This window comes from Indicator indicator, chromosome 19, assembly GCF_027791375.1.
Source record: "Indicator indicator isolate 239-I01 chromosome 19, UM_Iind_1.1, whole genome shotgun sequence".
Taxonomy (NCBI): Eukaryota; Metazoa; Chordata; class Aves; order Piciformes; family Indicatoridae; genus Indicator; species Indicator indicator.
The window spans coordinates 13,041,976-13,060,929 of NC_072028.1; the positions used below are offsets into that span (position 1 = coordinate 13,041,976).

The window sequence follows — 18,954 nt, forward strand, 5'->3', positions numbered from 1 at the left end:
TGTGACTTCCAGTGATGTAAACAGTCTCATATTTTTTTTTTTTATAAAAGTATTCCATGAAGCATCCCATATTGCTCATTACCTGGTTTGTTATGGATATTGGTTCTAGTTAATTTTTCAACTCCCACCAGACTGGGATGCCTGGATTTTAGTTATCTATGTGTCAATTAGGTGTTTGCTTATCTGCCTGACTTTAGTTAGTTCTCTGTTGTGTACCACACTGTGTTTACAAAGCCTGTGTAACAAAACTCTTTTAAATTGCTAAGGTGTTACATTTCCTCTCTTGAGTGTGTATGTTGTTTTAAAAGGAATTTGAGTCAGTGCTGAGTTGCTTCTATGTTTGTACTTAATATAAAAATATTTAGTATAGCAGCCAGATTTTTCCCTGTTAACTGTGCTTTACTGAAATTTCATGATCTACAGCACACCCTAGTGATATCTGGAAATCATCAATTTTACTTCCATTATGGTGAAGTAAAATGTAGGATTCCACTAAGTAAAGTCCAGAGAAATAGATGCCTTTGTATCCAAGATGGGAAGCAGGTCAAACCCCTTGTTTTATAGAACAAAAAAAAAGCCTTAGAAATTGAGACTGTAAGACATTTTTCTGTGAAGAAACCCTCTGTATCATGAATTTATCTGGTTTGCAATCTATAATGTTAGACATATTTTACAATAGACCATGGGAAAAAGCAGCCTGGAAAGAGCTTGAAGAGAGGAGCCAGATGTAAATAAAGCATTGTGAAGGAAGCCCACAGGCAGTCTTCACCGGTCAGAAGCCCGAATGATCATTTGCTGTCTTACGGCCAGAACATTAAAATCTGTGCTAGATACTAATTTCCTCCTTTTACAGATGATAAAGTCACTTGTTTTTTCAGGCGCTGCTACCTCTATTTTGTTTTCAGCAGCCCACAGGTCCTATATGATCCTGCAAAACAGATGTGCACCTGCCTAACTTTTTTGGCTACCCTTATACTCACCCTTTTCTGGATTAGGATCTATATTTCAATAATTTGATTTCTTTTTAATTATCTGAATGCACAGAATGGCAAGGGTTCTGAATCGGATGCTGTCAATCCCCCCAACAGAGAGGAGAAAGCAGGTTTGAGAAGAACTCTGAGAAAGATATTTAATTACACAGTCAGAAAAGGAGGCAGATTAACTTACCAGAGGTGAAATCAAATTGGTGATGTGTGGATAACACTGAATGGAAGTGAAAACAATATAAGCATCAGAGAAGAAGAGTGTAGGCTTTGTAAGTTACAGTTGTAGGCTTTGTAAGTTACAGTGGTTGAAGCTAAATCTCATGAATTCTCAGAGAGAAACAGAGAATTCATCAGAGAGATGAGTTAGCAGTGTCCTAACCTCCCAGCGTGTGAAAGCTGTACCCAGTGTGTACACTGCAGATGCTGCTGAGCACTCAGGCGGCTTGCGCAAGTTCAGTGTGTCTGTAGAGTTGTTGTTGTCATTGTTCACTGTGTGTGCTTAAGCCCCAGACAGCTAAGCTGCCCAGAAAAAGCACGTTTGGCCAGAGAATGTTGCATGCCAGCAGACAAGCAGCACTGAGGCTATTCTTGTTTTCAAGAGGGCCACAAAGCCCTAACAAGTACAAGACTATATATACCGGTACCCTTGACCAGCTTGCAGCTCCAGCTTGGCTCAACTGAAAGATCTAATCCTGTATCTCTGTTAAATCTACAAAGCATTAATTGTCTATGTAAGACAAAGTGGAGTTCTCTTTCCTGGCTCACTCACACATGAGAAATATCTAGTATTTTGAGGAGACACAAGTTTCCTCTCAGACCTCTGGCATTTCACTCATCTCAGATAATTCAAACAATAATGGAAATAAACATTTTTTACATGTAAATAAAACAAAAAAGTTTGCAATAATTTATGGTATTTATTTAAATGACATGCAAATCACTTTGTGAAACTTAAGGGGGAAAGCAGCACAACTGAAACAGCGCGATTGTTTCCAAGAACATTCATTTCAAATCCACATACAATATTTCATTCATGCTTAATTATTTCCCCAATGCTAGTCTAAGCATTACTAGTTTCCTTTGTCTTTTTGCTTTTGCATGCAGTGTGATTAGCAAAACTGCTTGTGCTCTACCAACTCCTGCACGTAGGGGGTTTAGCCTCTTTGTTCAAAGGGTGGAGCAACAAGCAATATGAACACTCATACTGCCAAATTTGGCACACGTGAGCCCTCCAAAGTATACAGATATCACCCGTTTCATTTAAATCCCTGTCCATATTTTGCATTGATGCCATAATGGCAACTCCATTGTCTGGGTGTATTATTTGAAGCAGCTTTTCTCCCGTTGTTTGTGCACTGTAATCCTTGAGGTTTCTGTAGTCATCGTGAGCAGTTTACTTGAAAGAAATCACTTAGCTCTCACAGATCACTCCTTCTGAACCTGCTGGCAAAAGAACAGCCCATGACTAAAGCATGAGACCTGTGATCTTTCTGAAGAAAATCTCTTCAGTAGAGTTTATAATTTGTTACTTTCATGAGGCTCTGTTCTCAGGGTTTGGACTCAGTGTTATCTTTCATCCCCCACAGATTTTTCTATGCGGCATGATGGGAATGTAGGCTAAAAAAAAAATAAGACTTAGTAATGCTGGCCATGGATGTGTACCCTAACAACATTTACACACATTTCAAATACTGGCAAAGGGAGACATCTACTGTTTGACAGAAATTAAGGATAGTTGTTTGTTTTAATTGCAGTGAAATCTTAGCCTTTATTCTTCTTTGGTACAGAGAGGGGCACATCCTCCTGTGAGTCTTTTCAACAGGCTTTTGAGAACTTAATGCTTGCCTACTTAGGGCAGAATGAAAGATCCCCTGACACTTATTATAGAGAAGAGGCTGCCCAGTTCTTTCCCATTCTAGTCATCTGCTTGGCCAGTGCCCTTGGTCAAAGCCTTGGGGCTTTTTAGTCTGGAGAGGAGAAGGCTGAGAGGGGATCTAATACATGTATATAAATATATGAAGACTGGGTGTCAAGAAGGGACAAACTCTTCTCACTTATACCCTGTGATAGGACAAGGGGCAATGGATGTAAACGACAGCACAAGAAGTTCCACCTCAACATGAGGAAGAACTTCTTCACTTAAGAGTCACAGAGCACTGGAACAGGCTCCCTACAGAGGTTGTGGAGTCTCAGTCTCTGGAGACTTTCAAAACCCGTCTGGATGCATTCCTGTGTGACCTGTGCTAGATTCTATGGTCCTGCTCTGGCAGGGGGGTTGGACTTCCAATCCCTAACTTATCTCTTGTGGTTGTGTATAAGTATGCTGTTGTAGGTAAAGACATTTGGTATTATCTGTTCTTTATAAATTACACCTTTTACTGGTTTTGAATGCACCTCATTTTAATCCTGAGACAGTCATTTATGATGTTTTTAAGGCAGTTGTTCCTAAACTGAGGTCTGCAGAAAGCCAGCAAAAGGCTCTGTAGTTTGTAGGACATTTACTGTTTTCAAACTCCATGAGCACCAAGTTATGGTCCTGACACCACTGAATAGTATCAAGCATGGAATAGTATCAAGCTTTTAAATGCCATCCTTTGATACTTGATACTAGAGTACTTTGTTCAATAGCTGAATTTACAATACACATTTTAGATTTGATTTTAAACTTCATCTACTTTATGCATGCCCTTTAATTAGAGGCTTGGAGAAAGCTCAGATGCAATTTTCTTAGGTACATCCTGCAAAAGAATGATGAATGGAGGAAATGGTTGTAGGAGACTGTCCCATTTTTAGCTCCTCTCTGGAAACCTTGCAGGTATTTTGTGTAGCTAATTTTTAACCAAGATTTTATTTCCACTTCAGTGTTCATACATGATATAACATATAAACATGTAAGCTAATTTTAGGACACTCTTAAATTCAGATGTGCTGTAGCTTTTCCTGGTAGGGTCACAAAATGGCTACTGTGTACCGGAAACACAATTACTGAATTAGGCTGCTCAGAAAGTAAAAAAGCAGCATAAATGACTACCATAATAAGAATCTAAAATAGCAGAAGACGTTTGCAGTTAAGCATATGCATTAAATACTTTCAACAGCTCACTGGGATAGTGCTAGCTAGCAATGTATGCTTTATTCCAAAACACTAGCCGATATTTTTCGATCATCTTTTAAGCCTGAGATGGTACAAGGCTATTAATAGTTTTGCAACCTTCTGCACCAGCAGTCCATCTTTTTGGCATTGAAACTGATTTTGCTCAACTTGGCATTTTATCACCTGAGAGTGTGCAGGGAGACAAAAGAAACACTTTTTAGAGCAGCAGTGGAATGATTTAGTTCAGTCATACTGTTCTTCAAACCGTTTCCTACAAGCTGATGAGGCAAAACTCTTACTTGCTTAATGCCACATAAGGTACATTGAAAGGCTGTGAAGAGACAGATGTTCTATATCTTCACTTCATATGCAAAAACCTGTTATATCTTTATTTGCATTCAATTAGGAGTCAGACCCTGATGAATATCTAATGCAGGAAATGGGGGAAAGATTTGCCATCAAGCATATGCTTTGCCTGTGGTGGGATCTCCGTAATCTGCTATCGTGTCTTCCTGTAGTGATTTGGTCATTTTTACTGCGTTGTTTACACCTGCATGCACAGAGGTGAAGAATGTTAATAAATGAAAATTGGAGTTAGGTTCCTGGTTTTAGAAATATTATCTTTTCTCGTCATACAGAGTTTTGGAGAAAGTGCTGTTTCTTTTAAACAGCCGTTCTGCAGCTGCAAAATTTCCCGTAGTAAGTGGCTCTGTTTAAGGATTTAAATGCCATACTGTTACTTTTATATTTATTTTATTTTTCAATATAGCTTTGTTTGATCTTGTGAAGATCGTAATTTTCCTGGTAATCCAGAGTATATTATCAGGAACTCAGAAGTTATAAAACTGCACTGCTGTCAATAAGGGAAGATTCAGATTATAAATATAATAGGAAGCAGAAGTAGCAGACTCTTTCAGAAGAGATGCTGTTACCCTGCGACCTGAGAGTTTATAGTATCTAATGAGAGAGAGAGTGGTCATAGAGAGCCCTAGATGTTAGACAGAGATAAGAAAAGCAGCATTCCTTCACTGCAGCATAGGTTCCCAGACTTCTGGGGGAACTGATGGATATCTCTACCTTCCTAAACTTGTATATTATCAGGCAGCTGCTATATTACATCTTCTATCCCCTTTCTTCTCTGTAGGCCACTCCCATCACACCTTCTGGGGAACACATGACATTTCTTACCTTTTTTCCATTTCTTCTTGTTTGGATGTAACATTGTAAATTAAACTATTCTCACCCATATCCAGGCTAACACATTGACACAAAAGGGAAATCTCAAAGAGTATTTTTAAGTGCTTTGCAGTCCTTGGCAAATGGATCTACATTACTTGCACGTGTCAAGTCCTGAATGTTTTTTTCTGCCCTTGTCATAGTAGGGAATGTAAAGATTTTTTTAAAAGAAAATAAAAAAATAAGAGGTGCAACTAGGTGAAATGACGAAACTAACTCTTGTCACATACACTTGCCTAAACCTTGTGTTTCCTCCAGGAGTCTTTGCCACAGAAGAAAATTTAGAGAAACAGCTTTTCTTTGTCCAGCAAAATTAAATGTGTTGTTTTACAAAATCTGTCACGGTTTTCTGTGAAGGTAATAGGTATTTCAATAATTACATCAGGTGTTTCTGGGCAGTTCTTTCAGAGTGAGCCAGCTTCTGATGGGCATTTTCTCAAGACACTGTAAGGAGCAGACTGAAAGCCAGAATTAATCATTCTGTTGGTAGCAATAGCCTATCTCTGGCTAAAGTCATTCCTAGTGCCCCTTGACCTACCTCCTCATATGTCAAAAGCTGTGAAAATATGCAGTGAACCCAGCACACTGAGGACATGCTGAACTGGCTTGTGGTTATTTTGGGGTTTGCTGTATGTTAGGGAAGGGCTTGACATAAATCTACCAAGTGTCTCCTCAAATGAGAATGTCAATGCACCATTGCTGTGGCTGATTTCTGATGCTTGCTTGTAACAGATGATTTGAAGTTTTGGGGGCATGACACGGAATTTATTTGTCTTGATTTTTAAAAGGGTAGCATTCCTAGTAACCTGAGGAAGAAGGTGTAAAACATCCTAATGAAGGAAATTAAATAGTGAATCGATGCTGATAAAGGGGACAAAGACAACTGCAATGCAGGAAAAGCAATGACATCTAGTACATTTAAGAGCTCAGCATACCACAGTGAATATGGTGAGGTTATTGGCAGGATCTGATTTGCAGCAGGACCAACTTGAACTGCTCTCACTCCACCAGCAACTAGAATTTAAAAGGCATGTGAACATTTATCACAGGTACTAATCACTTGTGAAGAGTAGACGCTGAAATACATAAACAAACGCTGAATTACAGTGACCGATGCAGCCAGAAGACACAGTGCTATACAAGAGAATACCGCGGGCAGAGCTGTCCCTTCTCGCATTTAGGATGACTTTCGCCACTGCGCAGCGTGGAGCCGAACCCTTGTGGTGGCGATGGCCGCGGCGGGCTGCAAGCAGCCAGCAGATGGAGCCACCGGGCAGCAAACTGGTCGGGAGGACGGAACAGGGACCTTCACGCAACGTTAGCTGGGATGTGTTCTGCTGATTCACGTGCATCGATTAATGCTTTCGGGGTAGAGTAAGGGCCATGCCATCAGATGCTGGCTGGTAATTATGTACGGAATCAACTTGTAATCCAGCTGGTGGCAATAACCAGGTTCCCACTGACTTCAAGAGTCAGAATTTCTCTGGGAGTGTAGCATGATTTACAGCATACTTAAAGAATACACTACACTGTTACGTTACATTATCTTTTGTCTTGCATTTTCATTTTAGTAACTTATATCATAAAAAAAAAATAGATCTAATAAATACCTGCTGATACAGCCCTAATAAGCTGCATTAATTGTTAAGCAGGGTAGTGAAGTAATGATTTGGTTTGGGATAGAGTGATAAAAATTCTTTCGATGGTTGTCAGACTTCATTGCTTTTAATTTTGCTCCTTGTAAAGCTGCTTACAGCTGGAATCTGGCATGTTACTTTTTAAAATGTACATGGCATTTTGGTTCTTTGCTCATTTTAGGAATTACATTTGCTTTTTACATCCAAATCATAAAAATCAAGAGTGCAAGTAGACCTGTAACATTTGAATTGTTACACAGACAGTTATTTTATGTAATCATATAGATCATAGGGAGGTTAGGAAGTCCCCAGTGAAGCCACAGGAAAGGGACAAAAATTGTGAGTTACATTCTTCTTTCCCTCATTGTGTTTTTGTATCTTCTCAAAAAGGAACTGAGGAGAGATGGTTTACCTTAGAACAGAAATGAGTTGACAAACCCCAAAATCTCTGTTAATAATCCATTCTTGGGAAACGGTAGAAGTTTTAACATTAGGCAGTAACTTTTGGAAGACTTTATTGATGTTAAGGTATGATATTTCAATAGCCATATGTGACACAGCTGTTGAACACTGTTTCGGTGCACAGCTTGTTCCTGACTGGTGCTCTATCAGCCTAGCATGCTGCACTTCAACGAAGCTGATGACTGAAAAAGCCTGGATGGAAAGTATTCAAAAGCATTTCCATATTATTTTCTCAGGGACGTCCTAATGGCGTTCCATGGCAGGCAGTCCCTTCCTTCTGTAGTGGCTCAGCTGTGTACCCGAGGTGGTCTCCAGAACAGCATGCCTGGCAAATACTGTAATTCTCTAACACCCTTCACCACAGAGGCCGTGCCCGCGCACCGCAGCAGCAGATGCTTTCCGGGGCGTGTTGGGCTGTTCCAAAGGAGCACCGAGCTCCGGAGGCCGGGTACACCGCGCCTGGCTGGACCGGTGTGCGGATCCCGCGGGGGCAGGCGGCAACGGAGGCGTCACGCCAGCACCTATTGCCTAACGCCGCTCCGGGTTAGGCGTTTTCCCCGTGCAGCAAGCGCGGAAGCCGCTACAAAAGCCAGGCTGACTAGCGGAGGAAGCTGGACCGATTCCCCGAGGCCTGCTGCCGCCGCCGCCGCCCCGGGACCCGGCCGGCGCGAAGGTGAGGCAGGTTGCCGCGGGCTCAGCGCTCCCTCCCAGGCAGCCACCATCTCAGGAGGCACACAGAGGTCCCTGAGGCACGCAGGAGGCCCGGCTGCGTTTCTCCCTCGGCCCTGGCGCCGCTGCAGTCGTTTCCTGCCCGGCCTCCTGCGAGCCGGGCGCCGCGCAGTGCCGGGTGAGGTAAGCGGCGGGAGGAGGCGGAGGGCAGGAAGGGCTTCGTTTAGGGTTCGGCGCAGCCCTGTTGGAGGCAGCTGGGGGCCGCGGCGTTGTGGGACCCTTTGGCAGGGTGGGCCCCTCTGACTCCTCCGCTTCCCGAGGACCTCCCCCTACCCTTCCACTACCCTTCCACCACCCTTCCACCGCAGCCTGGAGTCAGCAGGGTTTGGGCTTGGCTTTGCGTTCACGGGGGCTGGGAAGATCCAGGAGGGGGCGGCTGCGGCTGCGGCTGCGACTGCCGGGCTTCATGGGAAGCGGGGCCCCCGAGCGGCATGGGGCGGGCGTGGTAATGGGAACCTGAGCCAGGCTGGGCCCTAACCTGACCCCGGCGAGCTGCTCTGTACTCCAGCCCTGAGGCCGCCCTGGGTTGGAGAGCATCGCTTGGGTGCGGCGAGAAGAGCCTTATAATTCTTTAACCTCCTTCTTTTTTCCCCTAGTTACATCGCGGCTGTGTCAGACGTATTTAACCAGGAATTGGCATTGTAGAGAAATAAAAGATACCTGAAGTATAATTAAATTCAGGCTGTTTGAAGGAGTTTATAATTGCTTAAATAAATTTTAAATAGTTCATAATGTTGATTAATGAGATGAAGTTCATTTTCTTGTAGTGAGTCAGGAAAAGCGTCTTTAATTTTCAGTCTTAGATTGTCTAGCAAATGCATAGGTTTCTTACCATCTCCTAATATAATTGAAATTCAAAAACTTGAACATCTGAATAAATATACAATGGGCAACATAATTATATTATTACAGTAAATGTTTGTAGATGTAGTGAATCCTCATGGTTGGGAAAGAAGAGTACAAAGTGCTAAGAGTGGCAGTAAGCATGGCTTAGGCTTTGTAAGTAGGAACACCAATAAGTAAGAATGGACCTTTCCTTAGCTAAATAACTGAAAATTACAAATGCAGAGCAACGTTTAAAATAATCTATTTTAAGCTAGTTTTGCTGACTGGTAATGCCAATCATGCTTTGCAGATTTTAAATACAAGGCTGGGATCTAAAGGCAGGATTTTCATTAAGAGATAATGTAAGAGTGGAAATGCTACTTTGGCCAGTAGCATTGCATATGGACTAATGGTGAGACCAATGCTGCATGTAGACCAGTCCCACCTTTGCATATTGGAGTATCTTAATTCCCTGCCTGTCCACCAGCTATTATTGAAATAGTGAATTTCTGACCTGTTTAATCATCAAGTCAGGTCTTCATGCACACTGTTATTTGTGAAGCTATGTTCTTTAGTCCATCTCAGTTGCTGCACACTTTGCGTTTGGTTTTGACTAGGGACTTAAATTTATTATAAAAAGTTGCAGTACAGCAGAGCTGTTACTGTGCAGATGAGGCAGAAGAAGTTGTCCTGGATTATCTTCTGGGCATCTGTGCTTGCATAAGCGTTTGCTGCTGTCTTGAAGATCTACACAGATCACATAAATGCTTTCTTGCAATTGTGTGGAGATTCCATCCCACATTTTTGTTCCATGTACATGCACATTACAGTGATGTTTACTGAAGAGTATATGTATATACATATTAACTCAATGTTAACATTGAGCAGTGAGGACAGGTCAGAAGTAGGCCAGGCTGTGTACTGGTTAGAATATCTCTTGTGTGGACATTTGGGAGGGCATTAATTTTTCTGTGAGTGGAACAGTGAGCCCATGGTCTGAAAAGGCTTCTTGCCTGTCATCATTCTGTACAGGAGGAAGTACAGTAATGGGATGGGAGTGTTAAACAGGAAAGAGATGAAATGAAGTTTACACCATAGGTTAATCTGGGGACCGTTTTTGGATGTTTGCAGTAATAGGACTTTCAGTGAGTTGGGTATGATGTGATCTTTTGGGGGTTTGGGTTTTTTTTTTCTAATTATGGCGGTTTTCTTTTTAAGAAGTAATAAACTAGTTACTGAATGAATAGATAGCCTCATTGGTTGTAGCTTCAAAGATGTGATACAAACACATGATATTGCTGTTCTCTTTGGTAGAGCCAGGTCATTGCTCGCTTTGCTCCCTAGTCCCTGGGGTGAAAGCGGGAACATCATCTCAGTTAGTCAGAAGTACAGAGCCTAGCATTTCAGATATCTGGGGAGACCATAAGGAAAAGAAGATTGCAGCCACTTAATTGCAGTAGAACAAAAAAAAAAAAAAAAAAAAAAAGGAAGGTGTGTTATACCACAAAGATTGGTTTCTCAATGATTTCACATTCATTTTTCTTGGGGTTTTTTCGTTGTTTTGTTTTGTTTTCTTGAACTGCTGAGTATTTTTAATGCCATGTGAAATCAGGAGCTGTGGGGACTCAGCTCCTCTAAAAGCCAGGCCTAATTTTAGTGATATCATTGACATTTCTATTCCTTCATCTGTGCAAATCCCATTTGCATTCCTAGTGTTTCTCAATGTCTGGGTGGATTCTGTAGAACATAACGTGGTGCCAGAATCAAATTGAACTTTTGTTTACTTGTTAGTTGCACAATCAAAGTGGATAAATATTTTTAGTTATCATCTGTTTCTGCCTCTGAGACTTAAAACTTACATCTCTTTTTAATTTGGCATAGCATTCTTGTGTTCCATTGTATTTCACTAGCATTTTCAAATCTGTTTATCTTTGTATTCTGGTCATTAGATTGGTATCAGCTGCAACTTGGTGCTCTGCATTCATGGAGTTGGCTTCTTACGGACCTTGCCAATTTGTGAGGAGCTGGAGGTTTGCAGCTGCAGAGCTTTATGAGCAGTATAAGGCTGGTAGGCTGGTTGGTGATGTGGGTTTTTTGTTTTGTTTCTTTTTTACTATTTGTTGATTTTATTTTAAATTTATTTATTTTTCATGCATATCATAGTAGCAGGTGAAAGTGTTGTGGAGTCTCTCTGCTGCAACTTGTTCGTGTATTGCCAAAATAACTCACTTTCATGGCATATATTGTATAGTTAAAAAATACTGATTGAGCAACTGGATTCTTCATCAGAACCTGATATTTTCAAAGAAATTCATTACAGTGTGCCTTTGTAAAAGGTCTCTGCAGTGTTGGTCCACTCATTTGTGTCTGCACTGAGGGTAGGTAGCATATGCACTTTATGTGTATATGTGTATATGCTACAAGATACGATTTGTTCTTTAATGGCTCCAGCTTGTGTGTTCTGTACAACAGCTACCTGCAATTCACTGCAGGACTTGAAACATAGTGAATACGATAAGAAATCATAGAAATACTTGTAGGAGTTGAGTAATGCGAGTTGAGCTTCTTGTAGTGGGTTTGAGAATTCTGAGTGTGAATTCAAAATTAAGCAGGAATGGCTCTACTGTGCCAAGAATCTTCTTCAGTCAAGCCAAAAAAAAAAAAACCCTTTGGGAAAGTCACAAATAAAATAATTTAGTATGGAAAAAAGACTTTAAATTGCTTAAGTTCCACCAGATAGTAGTGTGATTCCTGTTTTCATTATGATCTAGGTGGGTTTTTTTACTCTAAAACCAATTGCACTTTGAATCTGTTCTTAAAAAGTGCTTTATTTATTCAGAGAAGCGTCAGAGCAGCTGTTCACCTTTGCACTGCTCAAGATGCCACATCACCATAAGGAAACTTCGAAGTATTGTCAGTATGGTGGATGGAGTAATGCAGGTGGCTTTCTGTGGACAGCCATCTTCTATGCACTGCAGGAAGTTGATGCTTCAGCTTTGGTTTTTTTCCTCACAAAACAGAATTTCACGTATATTACAGACAGATGGGTTTAGGAAATTATGGAAGTCAGTCCATTTAATTGATGGAAATCATAATGTATTACTATTAGTAAGAGCTGTGTTGTTTTCATCTTGCCAACTTGGTTGCTCAAACGTGCCCCAGAACCTCCACACAGAAGAGCTTTGCATAAGGTGCTTGCTGGATTTAGCCCAAAGAGAAGCATCAAGGTCATTTCAGCGCTCAGGTGGTGAGGTCAGTCCAAGGTCATGCTGGGGAGGTGTGGGACAAGCATGAATCCATTCCTGTCTCACTTAGATGAGGAACTGAATCCTCTGAGTTTTCTCAGTGCTGGTGTGAATGTTGCTCTGAATAGCAATCTGTTCACCTTTTGTAAAGGAGGTAAAAATAAATACTTTGTCTTGTTTTCCATCGTTGCTAGGCTTGGCAGTGTCAGCTGTACTGGTTGTATTTTTTGGGGTGGTTTTTTTTCCCCTATTTCTCTAGGATGAACAAGAGCAGCCATTCATTTATTACTCTCAGCTTGAATCAAGCTGGGTGAGATAATAGCTAACTCTGGAAGCAGAGAGTGTCACTCTGCTGTCACAAACCAGCACACATTGCCATTCTGATACACTGCTGTATCATAAGCCTGCCAAAAATCGAAAAGCAGTGGTGGTGAAATGAAGAACTTTTGTTTTCCTTAGACTGGCATGAAGATGAATGAAGTAGAGAAGGAAATCCAACTATTAATGAATTCCTTACTGTGCTTCTTTGCAGCTATGAAGCGTATATGGTCCCTTCAAAAGAAGCCAGATTTTGTTTAGTGTCAGCTATGCTTGGCTACTGCAGTGACACAGCTGATTTTGAGTCAGATGTTGTAGTGTAAAAGAAAGCTTTCGCTTCCACAATAGTTAACGTGAAAAACTGTGACACGCTGGGATAGAAACTGTTTCAGAGGCTGGAAAAGCAAACACTTATCTGTTCAGTAGTGCTAATGTTATGTGTACAACAGTAAATTTGCATTCTTGGTATATGTGTTTATAGTTTCAATCATATTTAATACTTTTTGTTTCCCTGCAAGCCCTTTCCTCACTTTGTGTGCAGAGTGGAAGGTATTTGCTTAATGAGGAAGGGTTTTCTTACTGTTGTGCCAAGTCCTTTACTGAACATTCCTCCAACTCTGCTATGGGGATATAGTTTCTTCATTTCGCTTTATGGAATTTCCTCCCATTTTATTGGTCTGAGTCAGTGTCTTTCATTAGCAGTGAACCTATTTTTGCAAGATGAAGTTATTTATAGTATCTCTCTCTGTTCTCCGATCATTAAAGCAGTTGCTAAAGTCAAAAGTCTCCACTTGCTTTGTCAAACTGAAAGCCAGAGATGGATTTTTCAGTGTTTGGCGTTGTATAACACTGTACTCTAGGAGGGTCACATTTGAGGTTCATTGTTATATGGAGGGGACAGCTGGTTTGCAAAGTTCTATCTCAGACTGCAGGATAGGTGCCTGAAAACACCGGAGCATAGTAACTAAGAAGTTCAGTTCAATTCAAGTGGATGGCTTATCAGCAAGTAAATCAGGAGTGCAAAGTAAGGGGTGAAATGTTTTTCTTCACCAAACGTGCACTGTATTACTGGGTTTTTTCCACCAAGTCACATTCCTGTGCCTTTTCTCAGAGCTTTGTTCAGTGCAATATGTGGCTTCCTGTGCCTTCAGGATTGGGGGCTGGAGCCTTCACCTGGGCATGTCCTGCTGCCCATTTTGTCCGTGGTGGTTATAGTAGCAGTGTTATGTAGCCATGCTCTCTGTTGGCTTCTGCAGAAGTGAGTGGCAGCAGCAGCAAGTGAAGAGATGGAAAAGTTTTGGTCTTGGATGGGTATTGTTCTGAGGGCCTACTATTTGCCCCATGCTGAGCCTTCTCACTGTGTCTCATCACACTGCCTCCTTGTATGCATGAGACTCATCTCATCTGTCTGCTCAGAGTCCTGGCCATCATATGCATACATGCCTGCATTCACGAGGCCCTGTTTCCAGAGCTCCCCATTTATTCCCAGTCCCAGGTTTCCTCTGACTCCTGAAATCTGTTCCCTTCCTCAGGCACTTTTTGCTTCATACAGACAGCCTCTCACCTTCAAAAATCAGTGTAAAGGTTTAAGCATATAACAAAACGGGGAGAAGAACTGAGAAGTGAAAACAGCAAGTGATTTGTGGCAAAACTTAGGTATTTTCTCATTATCCTGACAGATTTATCAATTATAGTCTGCTAATTATGGTAGAGTGAGGCTCTGGTTTGTCTTTTTCCCCAGAGTTGTGCAGAGCACTGAATGCACACAGCAATTGCTCTAGGCAAAAGGCAATGTAGTGTAGATGAAGATAAGGCTTTCTTAAGTCTAATTTTGGGTGCCTGACGTTTTTGGATATTCTGATTTTGTCATAAACCCATTTTTCGTGGTGTACTCTGTGACTTCATTTGCAGATTCAGTAGCCTTTAACTGTTTCCAAGTAATTCTTGCTTTCTCTTCAATTTCTGTGAAAAGTAAATTCTTTCTGCCTCTAGCAATTGTGTCTCTTTTAGTTTAGACTCCTGAATTCTGTTTCTTCCTAAAATTTAGCAGTAAGATTTAGTTTCTGTTGCAGCAATCAAAACATAAATTATAAAAAACATCTTTTCCAGGATCTTTAACTGGCCAAGATGCCCATCAACATCGACGATGTGATGCAACTTTTCTGCCATCTCTCTCAGCTGAAGGGGATGAAAGCTGCTGTCAAACACTCTGGTCGAGGAGCACTGCTAGCCGGTGCATCAGCGTTTATTGGGGGTCTGATGGGAGGTCCACCTGGAATTGCTGTAGGTAAGCGTCCTTTGTTTTAGGAAGGAGAAATACCATTAACTCCCTGAGTGAAGAAGCTGGGAAATCTATGTAGGAGGTATGGGTTAAAGATTATCAATTGTAAAGGACCCTTCACTTAGAAGCCCTCTACTTACCAGAGCTTTTCTTAGTCCTGCTCCCTGGGGTAGGTGGGGCATTGATTTAGTAGATGTAAGTGTGAATGTGTCTAACCCCAGAAGCTGGTGGGTTTGGTCTCTGGGAGCACTTTCTGAGGGGTGGAGTAGTAGTACTTCCTGGGAGTAGGAAGCTGCAATGTGTGGTGCTACAGAAGCAGAAAGCTTGGATCACTCTGGGAATCTAGCAAGAGATTGTGTTAGTGGCAGAGAATGCAGTTGTTAGTTGGGTGTTTTCCTTGGGCATGGTTTCACTGGAGAGTAAGGCTTTTCCTTGAGAGACCAGAGCCCTGTGGAAGGTTGATTTGTTTCTGGTTCCTAGCTTGAAGCTATTGCCTTTGATTGTGTCAGGAGTTGCTTTGTGATGTAAAAAGCTTTACAAAGCCTTCTTGGTGTTTTGAGCATCACATGTAAACCAGGTTAAAGCAGACACATGCACAGCTCTGCACTGATTTCTAATAAAGGTGGGAACGTTGCTGATGAAGGCTGTTAAGGTTTTAACATTAACAGGTAAAGACTCACATTTCTCTTTTCTAGGAGGAGCACTTGGTGGAATTCTTGGTGGCTGGATGACTGCAGGACAGTTCAGACCAGTCCCTCAAATTCTAATGGAACTGCCTCCATCTGAGCAGCAGAAACTCTATGATGAAGCTGTTGTTATTCTCAGGAACTTAGACTGGACTGATGTTGCTCAACTGACTGCTCTTGTAATGGGAAATGCTAATCTTCAGCAGAAACTGACAGCAGTGCTGATAAATTACTTCTCCAAAGAGCTAAGAGCAGAGATACAATATGGAGAATAACTCTTCCCAGAGTAGGCCTTTTACAATGTAATGAGTTTTAGTCTGACAATTGTGATTCTTTCAACATAGCAATTGTTAGTTATCAGTACGAACTATGAATAGACAGATCTAAGTTTTATTTTGACTTCTGGATTTGGGGTTTGGGGTTTGTTTCTTTCTTTTTGGTTTTGTAAGGATAGCATTAGATTACTGCATTGTCCTGGCAGTAACTTGCTATGTAATTTTGACTTACTCTGCATTAGAACTAAATTTGAAGTCACTGAAAGGAACTAAGCTTCTGTTATGCTGATATGCTACTAGTTCAATTTTCAATGTCAGTGTTTTATTTAGGAGATTTAGTCCTGTTTGTGTAAGTGTTTGAAACTTCATCTGTGAATGACATACAGGTGCCAAAGTAGCTAGGGCACTTGGAAGAATTTTACTTACTGTCTGTTTCAATCCTACAAAGGCAAGTTATAAGTAAGTATGTGAACTGTGAACTCAAAGGTCTCGATCCTGGCTTTATTCTATATCATGTATTTATTATCATTGTCAAGTTTTTATTCCTTTCTGTCAGAAGTGAAACCAATGCCTAAACAAGTTTTAAGCCACAATTAAACATAGTGTACTCAATTAGTAGTTTCTGGTGTCCTGGAGTGTGAAGGTGCAGTAAGAATACTCTTAAAAACTTGAAACAAGGGGAGCTGAACTGTCCATTTTTATATTATCCCCAGCACTTCTTGGTTTTCAATAAAATATTCAGCCTTGTACTGGACAGCCTGCAGCTGGCACAGTGGTGGTGGTGGTGTGACATGCCAGTTACAGTTAACACTCTGAGCTCTAAATGAAATGTTGCTGAATGTCCCAGTCAATTGTTCATGATTTGCTACAGGGCACTAGTAAGACAAGTTCATAGGTTGAGAAATGTGTACGTGTGCCTTTTTTTTATGTGTAAAAACAAGTGAAACTGTTCTGCTAATTTCATTTTCCCCCTAAAATAAAGATATCTCTCTATGTGCTGAGATTTCTAGAAACTGTTTTTAAAGGGTGAAGCTTTAAACTCAGAAATTACAGTCGTATACATTTGATTAACTTACTTCTGCAGGTACCGTTTGCCATTAATAAATTCCATGAGCTTTCCTGCTTGTAGTGCATGGCAGTGATTATTCTCCTCATTCTTTGAAAATGCTTTTTCAGTGATGTGAAAGATGGATGGAAGTGAATGGTAAGTGGGCATTCCTTATGTCATCATGGTTTCATGATGCCAAGCCCAAAATCAGTGGGTTTTCAGTTTCGTTGACAGATTGCACATGCTGCAGCTGGCTTTCTAAGGCTTTACATACTCTGTATCTCCATTTAAAATACTATTTTTATAAATGCTATTACTTTCATTTGCAAATTTCTGATTATTTGACAAATTAAATTCACTCTTTCCAAAATAACACACAGTAGCAGATGACTGAATGATCCAGCAGCTTATAATCAGCTGTTCAAACACAGACATGAAAGAAGCTGACATCTAATTACAAAGCAGGCCATAGGAAAGATGTGGTTTCAGTTAATTTATAATAATGTCCAGTATTTAAACAGGTGAGTACAAGTTTCAGACTGAGTTCAGACATCAATATCATGACTCCCATTTTACAGATATTCATAAATGTGGTTCAAAACCTAGTTGGTGAATTGTTTTTATTACTCATATCAGTATAATAGACATGAGTGGAGTGTATATTATGCGAGTCATATCCAGTCTTCTGTGTTACCTGTTTCTTTGGATATTCTTTCAAATGCTTTTTATTATACCCTTAATAAACCAGTTAGAACTATGGTCCTTTATCCTTCACTGTGGTGTAAAGGGGTTATGTGTCATACGGATACCAAGAGGAATCAGGGGAGTTCTGCATGAACCAATGTAGCTCATGTTAAAACACACTACTGCTGAGCTCCTGAGAAGCTTCATACTCTGCCACAGAGTACCATGCCCTTAGTCATAATAAATTTAGGTTACATAGATTTTCAGATGACTGAAGTGGAACCAGGAAGAAATGAATTGAATTCTGTTTGTTCTCTGTCTCATCATTCAACAGGTTTGATACTTGTGGAACCTGGAAGGTGGCAGGTACGCATTTTCGAAATGCTATCAAGAGATTTGCAGTTTAGTCTGAAACACATTTTACTGCTTGTAAAAGAAGAACAACAGGACCCAGCTCAGGTGTAGCTCAGTTCATAGGGCATAGAAATAACCACTTCTGATTGTGGTGACCCTGAGGGTGAACGAGCATGGTATCCCACAGTGGATCTGTTGTTTGTGTTTTGGTAGTTTGTGATAGTTTATGACTGTTCACACTGTTGAATGCTGTGGAAAAATCAAGTCCTACCTTTACTGCTCTGATTATAGCCCTATGCTATCATATCCAGATCACTGTGATATTTGGTTGTGGCTTTATGCAGGGATTTGGGCAGGCTAAAAGATCTCTTCAGATTTGATCATCTGAAGAAAATACTAGCTGCATGAGAATGTATTGATACCTATCTGTTGCAGTTCTTGGGTAGAGATGTGGCTGTCCACTGCTCTGTCTATTGTTGGTACTGGAGACAGTCACAGGCAGGGATGGCAGCTTCTGAAATCTATTCCAGCTGCCCAACATCCAGAGCTGAGTGTGAGGCACAATTATCACTAGGAAACAAGCAGTTCTGGGAAGCAGCTGAAAGAATCACTATGTACACCTTTATGTAAAGAAACCATCTGTGTATTAACCTGGTTTGGTTGTAGATGTGGCACAATCAAGCTAGGTTTTCACTGGCAGATTTAGTTTAACATTCCCTTTTTTTTTTTTTTTTTCCCCTCACAGAATGTTAGGGGTAGGAAGGGACTTTGAAAGATCATCTAGTCCAACCCCCCTGCCAGAGCAGGCTCACCTAGAGTAGATCACACAGGAATGCATCCAGGCAGGTTTTGAATATCTCCAGAGAAAGAGTCAACAACCCCCCCTGTTCCAGTGTGCTTTTTTTAAGCTGTCTGATTTCAAAGTGGAAAGTAAACATCATTATAAACTGTTATGTTAGCGAAGAGGGAATATATTTTTTTCCCTACAAAATGAAAACCTGTACTGAATTCAGATAGATTAGTAATTGAGATGTGCCATCTAGTGGCAATTAGATAATTTCTTACATTCATATATAGGCAGCCTAATATGGATA

At 40.9% G+C, this 18,954-nt stretch overlaps 1 protein-coding gene across 1 annotated transcript; it reads left to right on the forward strand.

The window, feature by feature from the left end:
• Positions 1-14,656: 14,656 nt before the first annotated feature.
• On the forward strand, positions 14,657-16,772 carry LOC128973420 (protein C19orf12 homolog). The gene is made up of 2 exons (XM_054389726.1): positions 14,657-14,819; positions 15,509-16,772. The coding sequence occupies exons 1-2, from the start codon at positions 14,660-14,662 to the stop codon at positions 15,772-15,774; spliced, it is 426 nt and encodes a 141-aa protein (XP_054245701.1). The 5' UTR covers positions 14,657-14,659; the 3' UTR covers positions 15,775-16,772.
• Positions 16,773-18,954: the final 2,182 nt, after the last annotated feature.